This window comes from Xenia sp. Carnegie-2017, unplaced genomic scaffold (genome assembly GCF_021976095.1).
Source record: "Xenia sp. Carnegie-2017 unplaced genomic scaffold, XeniaSp_v1 HiC_scaffold_18, whole genome shotgun sequence".
In the NCBI taxonomy this organism is placed as follows: domain Eukaryota; kingdom Metazoa; phylum Cnidaria; class Anthozoa; order Malacalcyonacea; family Xeniidae; genus Xenia; species Xenia sp. Carnegie-2017.
In genome coordinates this window covers 517,087-535,014 of record NW_025813480.1, presented here as the reverse complement: position 1 = coordinate 535,014, position 17,928 = coordinate 517,087, and the positions used below count along the sequence as shown (strand labels likewise).

General features: G+C 33.0%; 2 protein-coding genes and 1 long non-coding RNA gene across 9 annotated transcripts in view; 2 read left to right on the top strand and 1 right to left on the bottom strand.

The window, feature by feature from the left end:
* The window catches only part of LOC124437874 (serine/threonine-protein kinase/endoribonuclease IRE2-like), a 125,774-nt gene that overhangs the window by 54,359 nt on the left and 53,487 nt on the right, over positions 1-17,928 (bottom strand). The gene's annotated exons all lie outside the window — the stretch shown is intronic.
* The window catches only part of LOC124437881, a 30,169-nt gene continuing 17,445 nt past the window's right edge, over positions 5,205-17,928 (top strand). The window contains exons 1-2 of the long non-coding RNA XR_006945879.1: positions 5,205-5,270; positions 6,179-6,303. This is a non-coding gene — a long non-coding RNA (uncharacterized LOC124437881). The remainder of the gene's footprint in view (positions 5,271-6,178; positions 6,304-17,928) is intronic.
* LOC124437870 (probable serine/threonine-protein kinase ireA) lies at positions 7,098-14,539 on the top strand. 4 transcript variants are annotated; one of them, XM_046987817.1, is made up of 11 exons: positions 7,098-7,137; positions 7,793-8,682; positions 8,881-8,919; positions 10,641-10,748; positions 11,081-11,766; positions 11,896-12,511; positions 13,097-13,159; positions 13,310-13,363; positions 13,432-13,509; positions 13,579-13,672; positions 13,762-14,539. In XM_046987817.1, the coding sequence occupies exons 2-11, from the start codon at positions 8,142-8,144 to the stop codon at positions 14,129-14,131; spliced, it is 2,649 nt and encodes an 882-aa protein (XP_046843773.1). In that variant the 5' UTR covers positions 7,098-7,137; positions 7,793-8,141; the 3' UTR covers positions 14,132-14,539. The 4 variants fall into 4 exon arrangements, with proteins under 4 accessions (XP_046843773.1, XP_046843775.1, XP_046843776.1 ...); XM_046987818.1 differs by lacking the exon at positions 7,098-7,137 and adding an exon at positions 7,502-7,531; XM_046987819.1 differs by lacking the exon at positions 8,881-8,919.

The following is a 17,928-nucleotide window of genomic DNA, read 5'->3' as shown; positions in this document are numbered from 1 at the left end:
GGCAACAAATTCTTTCATGTCGTATGCATTAATGCTGAAATTGCGAAAAATGCTTGCTTAGAAAAAGAAGAGAGTTTTCGCTTAGAGTTATTAATACTTTTAGCAGCTAATTTTACTTATTTTATTTATTTGCAAGATTTATCCTAAGTGTAAATGGTCAAATCAAATGACGAATGGAAAAACAAGAACATTATCGTTTTCATTTTAAAGCTAAAATGTGCCACATCAATGAAGTCTTTTTATTGTCTGCAAAAGAGGTTTATGGGAAAGCAATTGGCAAGAAGGAAATCAATGATACCACAATTATAGATCCTCTTTTATGTATGTTTTAATTTAAGGCTCTTAAGCAAGTTAAATTAAGTAACCAAGTTGGATATTACATGGCCAGATTGCTATGAATTGTCATTGGATTTTGCAATGTTTTATAATTAACTATTATTTTTGTCTTCAAATGACTAACGATGCAAAACTGAAGGCGAATGAAATTTAAATTTGATTTCCATACATCATGTTTGTTATGTAAAATATTCAATAAATTTTAACAAGTGTAATTTAATAATACATAGCATTTCTTCGAGTATAACAATGTATAACAATACATATAACTATATATAACAATATAATATGGATGTCATGACTTGTAACGCAATTAAGGAGTTGCTCGATCTGTGCTCAAAATCCGTTGTACTTTAGCGTTATATAATTCTTTCGTATGAGCTCCGAGCGTGAGTTCAATCTACTAGAACTCTATTAAGTTTATGTACGTCAATACAGTACACTGCAAAGGGTAAAAGATTGATACGCATAAAAAGAACAACTTATTGAATTGTGGAAATTGGTAATATTTGAATAAAATGACACTTTCATGTGAGGTTGTGATCATTTCCTAGTATTTCTTTTGTTGCAGCTTTGAAATTGTTAAAAGAAAATCTGTGTACGTTGAGGTAATGATGACGAAGGCAAAGTTGCTGAATTTTTGTTTATTTTGGCTTAGTTGTGTTGCATTTTTTTCTTGAGACTAAAGATCGTATGTTTTAAGCCACAAGCTTGCATTTATGAATTTCAGTCTTTTAAATACTTCGCCAGATCTGTCTCTTTCAGTCATTTGTTACTTGTTAGGTCAAGATTCCACATTTTCAGTTAATTTCCATTGATTCTATTATTGTAGTGTGCATCATTGGTGTGTATGGAACTCAAAGTATGAATACTGCCGAGGGACTCTACCATGTTTCGTTATTTTAATTGAAACATCCATATTTCTCATGCCTTGCTTTACAAAAGACAATTTTCGCAATTATTTGTGAGTTATCAGTTATCTAGTGATAAGCTTTTCGTCTTGAGAGAAGAATTTTTATCAGATTATTTTTATTTTGATTGCTATTTAAACTACAAATTAAACAAAAATGCAGTAAACCAAGTCATTAATCTCAAAATTATGTCAACAACAACTCGCTCCTAATGCAACTGGTCTTTGCTTGTTGTCAATTAAATTTTTTCATAATTTTTGATTGTTAAGCTCTACCAAAAAAAAATGGCTCAGGAGTCGGGAAGCTATGTACGTTCGGAAGCTTCCAATTTTAGATTGTGAGCATTTTATAAGATTTGATAAAAATTGAATACTTGGTTTATACAGATGTGCCAACTTTTCAATGAGGGTGACATGATGCAGTTAAACCAAAAAAAATCGAATTAAATATCAAAAAATTTATCACACCAGTTTAACTATTGTGAATTACCATACAGTTAGCATGGCACACACACAACTTTTCGAAGCCCTTGCGGTTGAATGTATTGGTTTACATGCAAGTGTTAATTATATATTGCTGGGCTTGTTTTCTTGTTGTACCGACAGAAAATCCCAGAAGAAAAGAGGTGTCTGCTCGAAATATCAAGGTGTATGTAACAACCAAACCTAGTCAATGACAGAAATGTGAAGAAAGCATAATATTTTTCCACCAAGTTGCTATGTCAAAATTGTGTGAATTCTATCATTTGTGGTTTAATTGTTGCTTTATTGCATTTAGTCATATTTTTCATTAAGTTTAATGTCTTCAAGCTTTAATTATCGTATAGAAGTCGTAGTTAACATGAAAAAGTGCATTTTTAATCTTTTAGCATTGTAAGAGTAACTCGTAGCTATTTTTGTGGTGTGTCACAGGCAATATTTACAGTCAGCCAACTTCCAAGGTTGATAACTAACCACAGTTGTATACATTTTGTGGTGTGTCACAGGCAATATTTACTGTCAGCCAACTTCCAAGGTTGATAGCTAACCACAGTTGCATACACTTTGTGGTGTGTCACAGGCAATATTTACAGTCAGCCAACTTCCAAGGTTGATAACTAACCACAGTTGCATACACTTTGTGGTGTGTCACAGGCAATATTTACTGTCAGCCAACTTCCAAAGTTGATAACTAACCACAGTTGCATACACTTTGTGGTGTGTCACAGGCAATACTTACTTTCAGCCAACTTCCAAGGTTTAGAGCTAACCACAGTTGCATACACTTTGTGGTGTGTCACAGGCAATATTTACAGTCAGCCAACTTCCAAGGTTGATAGCTAACCACAGTTGCATACACTTTGTGGTGTGTCACAGGCAATACTTACTGTCATCCAACTTCCAACGTTGATAACTAACCACAGTTGCATACACTTTGTGGTGTGTCACAGGCAATATTTACAGTCAGCCAACTTCCAAGGTTGATAACTAACCACAGTTGCATACACTTTGTGGTGTGTCACAGGCAATATTTACTGTCAGCCAACTTCCAAGGTTGATAGCTAACCACAGTTGCATACACTTTGTGGTGTGTCACAGGCAATACTTACTGTCAGCCAACTTCCAAGGTTGATAGCTAACCACAGTTGCAAACACGTTGTGGTGTGTCACAGGCAATACTTACTGTCAGCCAACTTCCAAGGTTGATAGCTAACCACAGTTGCATACACTTTGTGATGTGTGACAGGCAATACTTACTGTCAGCCAACTTCCAAGGTTGATAGCTAACCACAGTTGCATACACTTTGTGGTGTGTGACAGGCAATATTTACAGTCAGCCAACTTCCAAGGTTGATAGCTAACCACAGTTGCATACACTTTGTGGTGTGTCACAGGCAATACTTACTGTCAGCCAACTTCCAAGGTTGATAGCTAACCACAGTTGCATACACTTTGTAGTGTGTCACAGGCAATATTTACAATCAGCCAACTTCCAAGGTTGATAGCTAACCACAGTTGCATACACTTTGTGGTGTGTGACAGGCAATACTTACTGTCAGCCAACTTCCAAGGTTGATAGCTAACCACAGTTGCATACACTTTGTGGTGTGTCACAGGCAATACTTACTGTCAGCCAACTTTCAAGGTTGATAACTAACCACAGTTGCATACACTTTGTAGTGTGTCACAGGCAATATTTACAGTCAGCCAACTTCCAAGGTTGATAGCTAACCACAGTTGCATACACTTTGTGGTGTGTCACAGGCAATACTTACTGTCAGCCAACTTCCAAGGTTGATAGCTAACCACAGTTGCATACACTTTGTGGTGTGTCACAGGCAATACTTACTGTCAGCCAACTTTCAAGGTTGATAACTAACCACAGTTGCATACACTTTGTAGTGTGTCACAGGCAATATTTACAGTCAGCCAACTTCCAAGGTTGATAGCTAACCACAGTTGCATACACTTTGTGGTGTGTCACAGGCAATACTTACTGTCAGCCAACTTCCAAGGTTGATAGCTAACCACAGTTGCATACACTTTGTAGTGTGTCACAGGCAATATTTACAATCAGCCAACTTCAAGGTTGATAGCTAACCACAGTTGCATACACTTTGTGGTGTGTCACAGGCAATACTTACTGTCAGCCAACTTCCAAGGTTGATAGCTAACCACAGTTGCATACACTTTGTGGTGTGTCACAGGCAATACTTACTGTCAGCCAACTTCCAAGGTTGATAACTAACCACAGTTGCATACACTTTGTGGTGTGTCACAGGCAATACTTACTGTCAGCCAACTTCCAAGGTTGATAGCTAACCACAGTTGCAAACACTTTGTGGTGTGTCACAGGCAATACTTAGTGTCAGCCAACTTCCAAGGTTGATAGCTAACCACAGTTGCATACACTTTGTAGTGTGTCACAGGCAATATTTACAGTCAGCCAACTTTCAAGGTTGATAACTAACCACAGTTGCATACACTTTGGGGTGTGTCACAGGCAATACTTACTGTCAGCCAACTTCCAAGGTTGATAACTAACCACAGTTGCATACACTTTGTGGTGTGTCACAGGCAATATTTACTGTCAGCCAACTTCCAAGGTTGATAGCTAACTACAGTTGCATACACTTTGTGGTGTGTCACAGGCAATGTTTACAGTCAGCCAACTTCCAAGGTTGATAACTAACCACAGTTGCATACACTTTTTTATTTAATTTGAACAATAGCATTTTGACCATAGTCTCTTATTGCTAAATTCCGCCCTAAATTTTCATCGTCTTTTTTCTTTGATTTTTTTTTCAGACAGAAGTAAAAAAGATGAAGAAATTAAAGTTATTGCAACACTTGAAAACAAGAGAATTAGTTCTTACAGTTCAACGCAATATCTCTATCGGTTGGTAAATATGCAAAAGTGCACTACCTTCAACCTCTTGTGTGCATTAATTATAGTCGTAGAGCATCTAGCAAATCAATGTAATGTTTGTTATATACTTCGTCATAAAAGTTGAAAATTTTAAGAACATGTACATCTTTCTATTTCAAGCTGGAGAAAATTATTAAAGCGAGTCGTATAGGGTAGCCGTAAGTATGTTTATAAAAGTAAGGCGTTTTAAAGAAAATTCCTATGCTCCACTGTTATTTGGTTATCACAACATTACCGTACACTAAACATGGTTACTCTGGGTCATTTGATGTCTTCCACGTATATTTAAGGATATATTTCTGGAAAAAGATTGGAGAAGTGTTTTAAGTCGCTCTGTTTGTGATTTTTTCTTTAAAGCTCAAGGAAAGGTGAACGAGTTTATGTGTAAATTGTTGGTTATTGACAATTGTTTGTTGGTGCTTGTTTGGTTGAGAAGTTTAAAGTTACTCTAATGAACAGTTGCTATTATAGATTCGTCTCACAAAAGTGCATCTACGCAGATCAAATCAACTATCGTCATTCATTTTAAGGTCACGAAGGCATTCCTTCAGTAATTGCAACAGGATTTGGTTATCTGTCATGATCTCTGATTTTTTTCTGTTGTGGAAAATGAAGGTTTGTGTTTGTTTGAAATGATCGATTAATATTGCTTATTTATTTTTATTTTGAACCCATTGTCTCTAATTGAAAGAGATTGATTGCCAGTCTTGATTCCAAGAATACAGCATATATTGCAAGGAAATGTTATCATTCAACGTTTCCAGAAACTGTGTTACTTCCTTTGATTAAACTTAATTTTGTATTCATGCAGGCTTTATAAATGTCATCTCTAAATCTTCGTCTTACTTAAAATGCTGCTACATGTTACATTTTTCATGTTGCATGAGGCATTGTATCATATCTACAATGAACATTACAAGAAATGTACATTCGTTCTAGATTTGACAACAATTCTAGTGATTATTTCCAAAATTGCTTATAACTTGCGACTTGTATCGTGAGCGTTTTGTTTTGGAGACTTTCTATATGTGATCTCCCCAGTGGATCTATCTTTTCTCACTGCCTCGTTCTTCGGTTTTTGCCTGTCTCGACAATACTCGACCTAAACCATCATAAACAAAATTAAATTCATAGCCGCGTAAATTACCTTTTTGCAACAGCTGTTTTAATAATGGTTTTTCAAAACAGGCAGCGTCACAAATAGCACCTGGTATGACAGCGCTTTTTTGTTAAACTGCTGCACTTTTCTCTCCACAGGATCTTAGTTCTTATGTGACGACTGATTCCTAATCTATCTGCTAAAGACTGTCTCTCACAAAGATAGACGTCTTCAGATTCTGTTTTCATAAGTTGTTGAAACATGTCTAAAACTTGATCAATTTGTTTTTGAAACTGTCAGAAATGACGCATCGATTTTTAAGACTGACATAAAGAGAGAAAACTGCGTATCAGTTTTTAATTTAAATGCTAATGATTGAAATTTCTAAATAAACATGGCAATTTATTAAACGTTTCTATTTCAGGGAATTCCATTGATAGACGACCGTCGTCATGGATTTACCTGCAAACGTTTGTACATAATTCCCGACACTCGCTAAGTTACATCATTTGGCAGGAACACGTTTCACAACGAAGACAAATTTAAAAAGTAAGTTTTATCAATAAATATTGACTTAAGAATTATAAGATATACAAAATACTCTAGTTTAACTTTAGAGACATAGTTAAAGTATGAAATGCTCAAGATTTAGAATAAGTCTTTCTTATTTTCTCCGCCAAGTGTTTATTCGTTTTTTTATTTAAAATGACAAAACAGACGATACATGAACAATTTTATTCATATGGCTTTGAATTAGTCATTGGAAATGTATTGCATTCCCAGAATTTTCTTAACATGAACATCGTCCATCAAAAAGGGCATTTTCACAACTTTAAGCCGCCATAAAAATGGAATAATTTGATCAAATCAAAAACTTTTTTACTGATATACGAGAAATCGCACTTAAATTTAATATCGCAAATAATATATAGACCGTAGATGTAAAATTTGTTTATGTAGCACATAAAAATCGTGAAATCACATGTAAGCCACTGTCAAACATGAATAGCCAGGCGTTGTGTATAGTATGATGTCGTTTTATATGCAAACACGAAAAATACAATTATTTCTCAATTGATATAAATTATTTGAAAGAATCCAAACAATTCATTTTATTTAAAACTGTAAAACTACATGTGTGGTGTCTCAAACATGATGAGTATTGTATAGGGCCATTTGTGCTAAAGACGAGAGGCATGAATAACCAATTAAAGAAAACGGGGCTGTTTAATTAAAAAAGTGTTTATTTAAAATTTTTTTTCCTTTTTTTGGTTACATATGGTTACAAATGAATTGGTTACATACAAACCTTTTTTGACAAAATGAGACAACATTACTCGTTATCAATAATTGGTTTACTAGTTCAATGCATTATCTCTATCGGTTGGTAAATATGCAAAAGTGCACTACCTTCAGCCTCTTGAAGTATGGGTTTTTCTGATGTGGTGACGCTTCATATTATCATCGACTACTAGCCTAAAACTGGGAATATAACACCCCTCACACACACACAAACCTCGTATGCTTTTTTACACTTAACTTGAACTACATTGACTCTTAATTCATGTAGTTCCCTAGACAAATCACGTTTTTTCAGGGAAGGGTTTTTGTGTCAGTGCAGCAAATGTGTTAGTCAATTGGTTAATGATAACTATTTTTTCTCATAAAATCCGTCCTTTTAATTTTCTTTTTATTTTGATGTTTTTAAAATGTGATAACCATGCAGACTGAAAAAATTGGATGGTATTGGTGGACTTCTTTGCGCTTTTAATTACAAGTAAATCAGCCATATTTCTAAATCATAAAGCAGGGTGAAAATAAACGTTTATAAGAATTTTTCAAGATTAATTGTTTGTGACAAGTAAAAACATTTATGTAAAAATAGTTTAAAATGATGCTTGTTTGAAAAATGAAAGTGCTTAATAAGACATTGACCCCCTCTCTCTATTCCAGTTGTGTAAGCCGATGGTTTTGAGCATTGACACATATAATGTGCATCTTTCTCATCTTTCTCATAATCAATTTTTACATATTACAGATACTGATATGACAAGTTAATGAGAAATTACGTTGACGAAAAGAAAAGTTCAACGACTGTCCAGTATGATTTCCGTTCAACACTACGATATGCCTAATATGGAGTCTCGCGGTAGGTTGACCCTGTTCTGCCGTAAAGATGAAAAATATTACGCGTTGACTTGTTTCCACGTTGGTTTTGGACCTCATGTGAGGTTGAATGATGACCTTCTTGCGGTTCTTGATGAAATTAATAACAACAAAGAAAGCATTCAACGTTTATTGCGTAAAAATAAATATACTTTCTTGGATGATGACGACAGCGTGGTTGGTCATTTTTCTGATTTCTCTTATGGTCCTAAATTAATATCATGTCTATCACTGTTGGCAATAAAGAGGAATTTCAGAAGCTTGTTGGTGATGAATTGGAAGATGTTAATTCAAACTTTCATGACGTATTTAGCAAAATTCATGAAAGGCTATGCCAAGAGGAATCTGTGAAAGTTCGCACAGCCACTGGTACTGAGGGCTACTTGTGTGACCTTATGTATTCAGTTTTTGTTGAAAAACATGTGATTTTGCGTAATGTTATCAAGATAAAAAGTGATGAGTCAATTCTTCAGGATGATGATGCTGGTGTTCTTGTTTATTTTTTGGATGAAAAAAATAATTGGCAACCGTTTGCGTATGGAATTGCAAAAATAACTGAAAATAACGAAGAGACCAGAGAGACATATTATGTCTGCTTGCGATTAAACATTGCCTTAAAAGCACTGGGCCTTCAGGGTGGTCAGTTTTTTAAACCGAGGAACAATGGTGACACTCTATCCGTTAGTGATAAACACATCGACGATGACACTGCCTTGAACAACACCAACCGTGACGACAATGGTCGCACTGCCTCTTATAAAGGTAAAAAGTTGTGTCATTTTATTTTCCTTTAAGTTTTCTTTAATATTTTACTGGTCGAAACGTTTTTAATATGACAACGGTAATGACAATTGATAATACAATATAAATAACATCATACAAGTATAAAAATATATACATATAGCAATCGACTTTTTGACTGCCAATTTTTCATGATTTTCTGTCTTTGTGATGTTTTAGAGAAAGCTGACGAGAGAACCTATCAGGAACATGAACAAGGTAAGCATAGTGGAAATCATCATATTATTGTTTGAGTTGAATATTTTTAGTGTAATATAAACTACACTTTTCACTATTGTATATGTTTAAACAGACGCAATATAAAATACTCTGTAGCTTTTGGTTATTCGATGAAAACAACAATGCTCTCAACACTTTCTTTTTCTGTGTTGACAAAACACATTTCGATAACTATTTTCGATGGTCATAATTTGCTTATTTTAGATACTATAGCAACATAGTAAAAATCGGTAACAAATCTGTAGTTTGCTACAAATTTTCATCCAATTTTTCGAGTCCGGCGTCTTTCCATGTATGACAAGAACACGTAATATGGCGTCAGTGTCGGTCCGACAAATCGTTGTGTGTAAACGTACCTGTAAATGTTGGCTCGACAAAACATTTTTTGTAAACGTACCTTTAAAAAACTTCGTCATGTGCTTTACCAAATATAAAAACAAACATTGATTTTTAAGCACCAAGTTTAAACAAATACAAAACAATTGTGCGTCAAAAGCTAACAAAGATATAATAGACTAAAAAACGCAATGTTCATAAGAAGATGATGAGCATCTGTCAACTTCAGTGTCATTTGCGACTTCTCCTGGGGGTAGAGTGTGGTTACAAGTATCTCTGAGTGTTTCGATGAAAAATAGAGTAATAAAGTTGTTAATGTTAAATTTTTGAAAAAATTCTTATTGTGTTACTAATATTAATAAATTTGAGTCGCAACTGTAATACTTTTCTTATAATTCACAGCCAATCAACGTTAACAGAATTAGAAAAGTTAAATTTAAATTTCTAGCGATTTTTTTGCAGTCTGGTTGCAATGGTTACTGTTATGAAAGAATGCTAGATGCAGTGTTTGTGTTTGAAATAAATGAGACAATCTCATGAACCTGAAAAATTCAGATGACTCAACGGGATTCGAACCCATGACCTATGTAATATGAAAGAATGTTATGAATTTTTCAGGTTCATGAGACAATTGCTTAAATTGTTCAGCAAAGTGCGAAGATCATATCTTCATTTAATTTCAAACACCGCACTGCATGTAACATTCTTTCTTATTACATTCCTTTCTCGGGAAAACATCAGCCCAAGAAATTGACCTGCTCTCCACTGTGTGACTTCATACATCAGTTGGTTAGAGCACTGCACCGGCACCGCAGAGGTCAAGGGTTCGAATCCCGTTGAGTCACCTGAATTTTTCAGGTTCATGAGACAATTGCTTAAATTGTCCACCAAAGTGCAAAGATCGTATCTTCATTTAATGGTTACTGTTATGTTAATTATAAAGTAAATGGTTTGAATCCGGGAGTATCGTAACATGTTTGTAAATGATGATCGTCCAGGTTAGTAAAGTCCTGAGAAGGACTATTTTTGTTGTTGTTGACTGAGGTTTCGACAACCTTAGCGGTAGTCATCTTTAGAGTCAAATGAGGAGTAAATGTCAGTTTAGCCGTATTTGTTATCTGGTTCTTACGTCATTGTATTGGTTCTTACGTCAAGACAATGACGTAAGAACCAGATAACAAATACGGCTAACCTGACGTTTACTCCTCATTTGACTCCGAAGATGACTACCGCTAAGGTTGTCGAAACGTCAGTCAACAACAACAAAAACAGTCCTTCTCAGGACTTTATTAACCTGGACGATCATCTTTTACAAACATGTATGTTAATTATATTAATAGTATTTATTGTTCTTTTTACTACAGCGACATACACTTATTCAAGCCAACTTGAAATTGCTGAGAAAACGGACAACAAAATACTCAATCTGAAGCTTCTAGTACAGATGTACACCAATGAATATCACAAATTTAGTAAGACGCTATTTAAAATATAAAGCTAATTGTTTGCAATAAAAATGTTAAATATCGAATCCACATTCCTGTTAACTATCTAAAGTTAAAAGCTAGGTCACATTTTCGCAGTTTATATTTAAGCAATTTTAAATATTTGCTTATGATTATGTAGCAAATGTACTTTGAAACCACGATTTGTGCTTGCACTTGAAACTAACAGAGCCAGAGGCGTACTGAAGTTTTAGACTGATGAAAACTTTTACACCACATTAATATTAGAATCATTGAAATGTCTATTGACTATTTGACTATTTTTTATATTTTGCTAAATGGCATACAATTATTTTAAGTTGGGAAGTCGCAAAAATGGAATTGCGTTGACAAATCAGTGATGCATCGCGAAAAGTTTGAAATGATGCAAAAACATTGGCTTGAACATCCAGGTGATATTAGAATTAAAGGCGATGTACGTGTGATTTTCAAGGAAAAGTTCTTGATTGGCAAAGGAAGTGGTGGAACCTTAGTTTATCTTGGTTTGGGAAATGATGGTTATGGAAAAGCTGTAAAACGAATCCTTAAATATAGCTATACCTATCTTGCTCTACAAGAAAAGAATGTTTTGAGTGAGCCAAACGCAAAGAAGTCGAAGCATGTTGTAAAGTATTGGAACTATGTAGAAGAGGAAGGAGAAGATTTTGTCTATTTGATATTAGAATTGTGCGAACAAACTTTGACAAGTTTTGTTGAATCTAGTAGTTTAGATAAACTTCACGAAGCCCTTCCCGAAATCCTTAGACAAATATTAAATGGATTATCTGATCTTCATAGTGGCCCAAGTTCTCTTCTTCATCGAGATTTAAAGCCTTCTAATGTTCTTCAAGACGTGGAAGGCAAATTTCTGATAGCTGACTTTGGCATTAGTCAAATATTGAAAAGTAAATCAACACATCGAAGCAGTCCTGGTAAAGGAACTTATGGTTGGTCCGCTCCTGAATCCTTGCGTGGTGGTCGTTACAAGAAAGAGTCTGATATAATGGTAGATATGTTAGTTAAAAAATATTTAGCTATTGTTGAGTTCTGAAAATAACTAATTAACTCTACTTTTTAGCATTTCAGTATCTACAGTTGATGTTGTGACTATTTATGGTTTTTTTTTTAATATTAGAGTGCAGGAATGGTGGCTTATTATGTTGCAACAAAAGGGGAACATGCTTTTGGAACTGAAGAGAATATATTGAATAACTTGTTAACTGGAAACCTTGTTGGCTTAAAGAAAATCGATGATGTTCAACTTAAAGATCTTCTTTCGTGGATGCTACAGCATGAGCCTAAACTCAGGCCATCAGCCAACGAGGCGTTAAAACATCCTTATCTACAATCCAATGAAGAAAAGTTTGACATGCTGAGTAAAGTTGGGAACCAACCGGAGTTAAAACAACCAGAATATCAAAATTCAGATGTTCGTAAGCAGTTGGATTGTTTCACAGAATGGATGAAACGTATCGATGATGAAGTTTTGAAAGATTTTAAAACATTTGAAGTAAACAAGAATGAAAGAAATGTAACCTACGAGTCTTCATGGGCAAGTTGTTTGAGATTCATACGTAACGTTGATCAGCACTGGCATGATAAACCTCATCCACGTCTATCGCCATATATCAAGGAAGACAACTATAAAGAGTATTTCCTCCAACGATTTTCCGAACTTCCTCTTCTGGTGCACAAAGTCATAAGGTCGACTGACTGGAAAACAAGACCTGATCTCAAAAAACATTTTACGAGTAAGTAAAGCATACTAAATTATTTTTAATGTATACGAATTAAGTAGCTGTATGTGGAGTTCAATTTACGATTTACATTGCCAAAACTTTGATAGTAATTTTCGCTCTACTTGTTTGCCTAAATTATAAGATATATTTGTATTTAATATCGCTTGATTTTAGGCAATTACTTTTGCAAATACTTCTAGATACCATACATGTTGTGGAAAACAAAGTAGTTGATGGAAAGAAACGTAAATTAAATACTTGCATAATTATTTACTCTTATACTCTGCTGCTGAGTTTCCACAACGAACCTATGTTATATAGCTCCATGTTCATATATAGAGTTGTAAGGTTTTACTTTGCATTTTCATTAGAAAACATCAATTGCGGTAGTTAAATGTTTGTTTCACGATCTATGCGCAAATATATGATGATTTTCTGTCTTATTTTTATCAAAAGGTGTTAAAAGTCCGAATGATACAACTATCCTATAATTCAAATTCGAAATGGCACTGTATATTCCTGTTTAAAAGAACCTGGAATGTTTATTACTGAGGAGAAAGAGTTTATGTGTTTTACGCTATTTTTTATTTCTTTTAGAGTCAAGTTCATTTTCGTATACCTGTCTTGAAGAACCAAGAAGCAGTGCATCAACATTCAAAGGTATATCTAATGTGGTGGGATTTTTTGTTATTGAGAAAATCATAAATTGAAATAATTTTAATAAATTATGTAAAAGCAGTATTGAGGATTGTAGCTAAGAATTGCACGAAATATTTTCATGAGTGAATAATGATAACTTTAACCTTTTAGTTGAAGAAAAGAGAAAAATTAATCTTCCGAGTGCCGAGTCAACTTCAAAATTTGGTAAATTTGATATTTTTTGTTTGAGAAATTCAAAGTCCAGTGACATTGTTTCGTGTTAAATTTTGTAGGTGAACTTTCCAGTGTCAGCAAAGAAAAAATTCTGAATTCAATTACTTCTCTTAGTTTCAAGTCACCTTCAAAAACTGGTAAATTTGATATTTTTGATTCAGGAGATCCTAAGTCCAGTGACATTCATTTTATGTAATATTTTGTAGATGAACCTTCCACTCCCAACACAGTCGAATTTAAAAAACGTTTTCTCACAAAGGACCACAAAATTAAAGATAGCGTCCATGAAAATTTGAAAAAGTAAATGTTTTTTATCGTTTTTACGTCAATTTTGACATATTTGACACGAGAAAAAGGCATCGAATATCTTCACTTTTTTACATTTGCAGTTTTCTTTGGCTTTGTGGCAAGTATGGTACAGCACGTCCTAATGATAAGATGAATTATCGTCACATGTATCTTGAAGTTGACGAATCAAAGACTGAGGATGTTGTAAAGCAAGAAATCGATGACAAATTTAAATGGAAAGCTTCAGATTACATCGAATTACGTTATGTTGATCCACGTAAAAAAATAGAAATCCAAGAGCTATCCAAAAATTTTATTGTAAGGCGAGATGATGAACCCAACGAAACCATTGGTACATTGACTTTGTTTTGCTGTAAAGATGAACAGCATTACGCGTTGACTTGCGCCCATAATGGTTACTTAAAAAGTATTCCCAGAGACCAAAGGAAGTTCTTGTACATTCGACATTAGAGGGAAAACGAAGCAAGAGCTTATGTGGACTACTTACATGAAAACAAATATTTCTACATCCACAACGAAACAACTGAAATAGCTCTTGGCAAGTTGGCTGCTTACTCATATAATCAAGAAACCGATATCATGGCCATCTTGATTGATGATAAAGCAACTAAATTTACTGCAGCTGAAATAGAGGTACCGAGATCTTTTGATGACGCTATCGATTTGCTGTCAGGAAATAATGAAAGTCAAAAAGTTTATAAAGCTGGTAGGGAATCTGGGGACAACACCATTTTTGACGTCAATTTTACTTTTCCTTCCAATGAAAATGGAACACCTGTATATCGTGACGTGGTGGCAGTAAAGAGTGATCACGAATTTCTCGAGGAAGGAGATTCAGGATCACTGATCTATTATTATGATGAGAATAAGAAAAAGATACCGTTTGCATATGGCGTTGCTGAAGTGAACGACGAAAACGAGACATACTATGTTTGTATGAGATTAAAAGATGGCTTAAAAAATCTGGGACTTCTCGAAAATGTCAGCTTCAAAGACTTCTCAAGTGTGACAAGTTGATTTATTTTGTGAAATGAACAATACATTTCTAAATTATTTACTATTTATGTATTCATATAACATTTATGCATTCATATAACATTTATGCATTCATATAACATTTATGTTTTCATATAACATTTATGCAATCATATAACATTTATGCATTCATATAACATTTATGTCTTCATACAACATTTATGCATTCATATGACATTTATGTTTTCATATAACATTTATGCTTTCATATAACATTTATGCATTTATACAACATTTATGCTTTCATATAACATATATGCATTCTTATAACATTAATGCATTCAAAAAGTACACATTCTTATAACACAGAAAATTTTTCCAGAAAAACCCCATCGAATTCGCGTACTTCGATATCGTCGTCAATAACAATAGTAAAAAACAGGATTTAAAACCATTTAGAGTTAATTACTGATAGACATTGATAGTCAAAAACCATTATGGACTTTATATAGCTAACCCAATAATTTTGTAGACAATTTTTTTGTGTAATTCATGATTTTAGTCAAAACATTTCCAGTGAAAACACAGTATTCGAAGCATTTATGAAAGCATACCGTCAAAAATATACTGAAAAAATAGTTTGCAGTACGTACTCACGCAACAAAAATCGTAGATCAGGACGTGTTACGAGTCACTTGTTTTTTAAGTTCTCAAGCTTTTTATGCCATCTAAGTGTGCTCAAAATGGCTAAAAGTTACAGTTTGGTTCGTACAAACTACAAAGCATTCTGCTTTTTTAAATATCTTTAAACAGAACAAAAAAAAATAGCAAAGTCAAAAAGTAAGTATAAATGTACAAGCACAAAAGTAAGTAAGTAATACAAGTTTGTAAGGACAAAATTAAGTAAGTATGTAAGTAATACAAGTATGTAAGTAGCTATGTTAGTATATAAAACAAGTATTTAAATACAAAAGTAAGTAAATAAGTAAGTAATAAAAGTACGTAAATATAAAAGTAATAAGAATGTAAGTATGTAATACAAATATGTAAGTACAAAAGTAAATAAATAAATTAGTAATACAAATATGTAAATATAAAAGTAATTAAGAATGTGAGTATTTAATACAGGTATGTAAGTACAAAAGTAAATAAATAAGTAAGTAAAAGAAGACAAATCTACAATTTTTTTATTACGCAAAGTAACGAAGTAAATTTACTTTCTGACTAACAAAACTTTACTTTGTTACTGATACATGTCATTAGTTAATATTACATACATTACGTAACATTATACTTTGTTATTGATGAAACATTCATGCATTCATACAACATTTATGCATTCATATAACATTTATGCATTCATATAACATTTATGCATTCAAACAACATTTATGCATTCATATAACATTTATGCATTCATACAACATTTATGCATTCATATAACATTTATGCATTCATATAACATTTATGCATTCAAACAACATTTGAGCATTCATATAACATTTATGCATTCATACAACATTGATGCATTCATATAACATTTATGCATTCATATAACATTTATGCATTCAAACAACATTTATGCATTCATACAACATTTATGCATTCATATAACATTTATGCATTCATATAACATTTATGCATTCATACAACATTTATGCATTCATACAACATTCATGCATTCATACAACATTTATGCATTCAAACAACATTTATGCATTCTTATAACATTTATACATTCATACAACATTTATGCATTCATATAACATTTATGCATTCATATAACATTAATTCATTCATACAACATTTATGTTTTCATACAACATTTATGCATTCATATAACATTTATACATTCTTATAACATTCATGCATTCATACAACATTTATGCATTCATACAACATTCATGCATTCATACAACATTTATGCATTCAAACAACATTTATGCATTCTTATAACATTTATGCATTCATACAACATTTATGCATTCATATAACATTTATGCATTCATATAACATTAATGCATTCATATAACATTTATGTTTTCATATAACATTTATGTATTCATATAACATTTATGCATTCATATAACATTTATGCATTTATACAACATTTATGCATTGATATAACATTTATGCATTCATATAACATTAATGCATTCATATAACATTTATGTTTTCATATAACATTTATGCATTCATATAACATTTATGTTTTCATATAACATTTATGTATTCATATAACATTTATGTTTTCATATAACATTTATGTATTCATATAAAATTTATGCATTCATATAACATTTATGTTTTCATATAACATTTATCTATTCATATAACATTAATGCATTCATATAACATTTATGTTTTCATATAACATTTATGCACTCATTGACTTAAATTGGAATGTGAAAGTGGAACTAATTCAGCTCATATGATCCACGCAAAGTGCATCAGTGACGAAACTTGTCGTGAACGAGTAAAAAATGTTAGGATGTTATGTTACTGAAGGTGTTGGTTTGAAAGCTTAAATATTGTTTATTTTTGCAACTCACTAATAGAAATAATTGTTTGGTTGTTAGCATCAGGTACACTCAGGCCAGGTTACAGGTATTTTCCTCCTTGATCTAAGCAAAACCTTTAACACCGTTAACGATAAACTGCTTCTCCAAAAACAGCTTGGATTGTCTAGAAGCACTGCATCCTACATGGTTTCAATCTTATCTATCAAATAAATCAGTTACCACGGTAGCGGAGTCGTTCTTTAGTCTTGTACGATGAATATTCAGACTGGTGCATACATCATTGCTGAAGGGTCAAAAAAGTAACAGAAGAAATAAGGATACGAATACTTTATCTACTATGTCTTTTCATAATTGATAATCTTACGATTAAACCCACCCACTTCGCTTACATATATTATTATTAATTTATTTAATACTGGCATAAGCGTTTACTAATATATCATGTTGAGATGCAGATGATAATTTTGAAGAACTGTTCTTCATGTTCACTGTTAACAGTTTTGACTTTACTAACGTTCTTTACAAACGCAGCGACATTAAAGCTGAAGTTTGTAATGCACTTAAATGAAAGGTGAAAAATGAAAATCTCTGAATGTTGTGTTTGGTGAATTTTGATGTTTTGCTAGCAAAGAGGCTTTTACTAGAAAATGACTTTTTATTTTGATGAGTTTTAAATCTTTATTTTAGGTTTTACGTGGCTATGTGAAGAGTATGGAACAGCTGTCCCAAACGAGAAGATGCCATTTCCTC

Excerpts from the sequence above, each read along its gene's own strand:
- LOC124437870 (XM_046987817.1), top strand. The coding sequence starts at position 8,142 with ATGTCTATCACTGTTGGCAATAAAGAGGAATTTCAGAAGCTTGTTGGT. Across the intron at positions 8,683-8,880 it reads TCGCACTGCCTCTTATAAAG|AGAAAGCTGACGAGAGAACC; the intron begins GTAAAAAGTTGT and ends GTGATGTTTTAG. Across the intron at positions 13,160-13,309 it reads CAGTGCATCAACATTCAAAG|TTGAAGAAAAGAGAAAAATT; the intron begins GTATATCTAATG and ends TTAACCTTTTAG.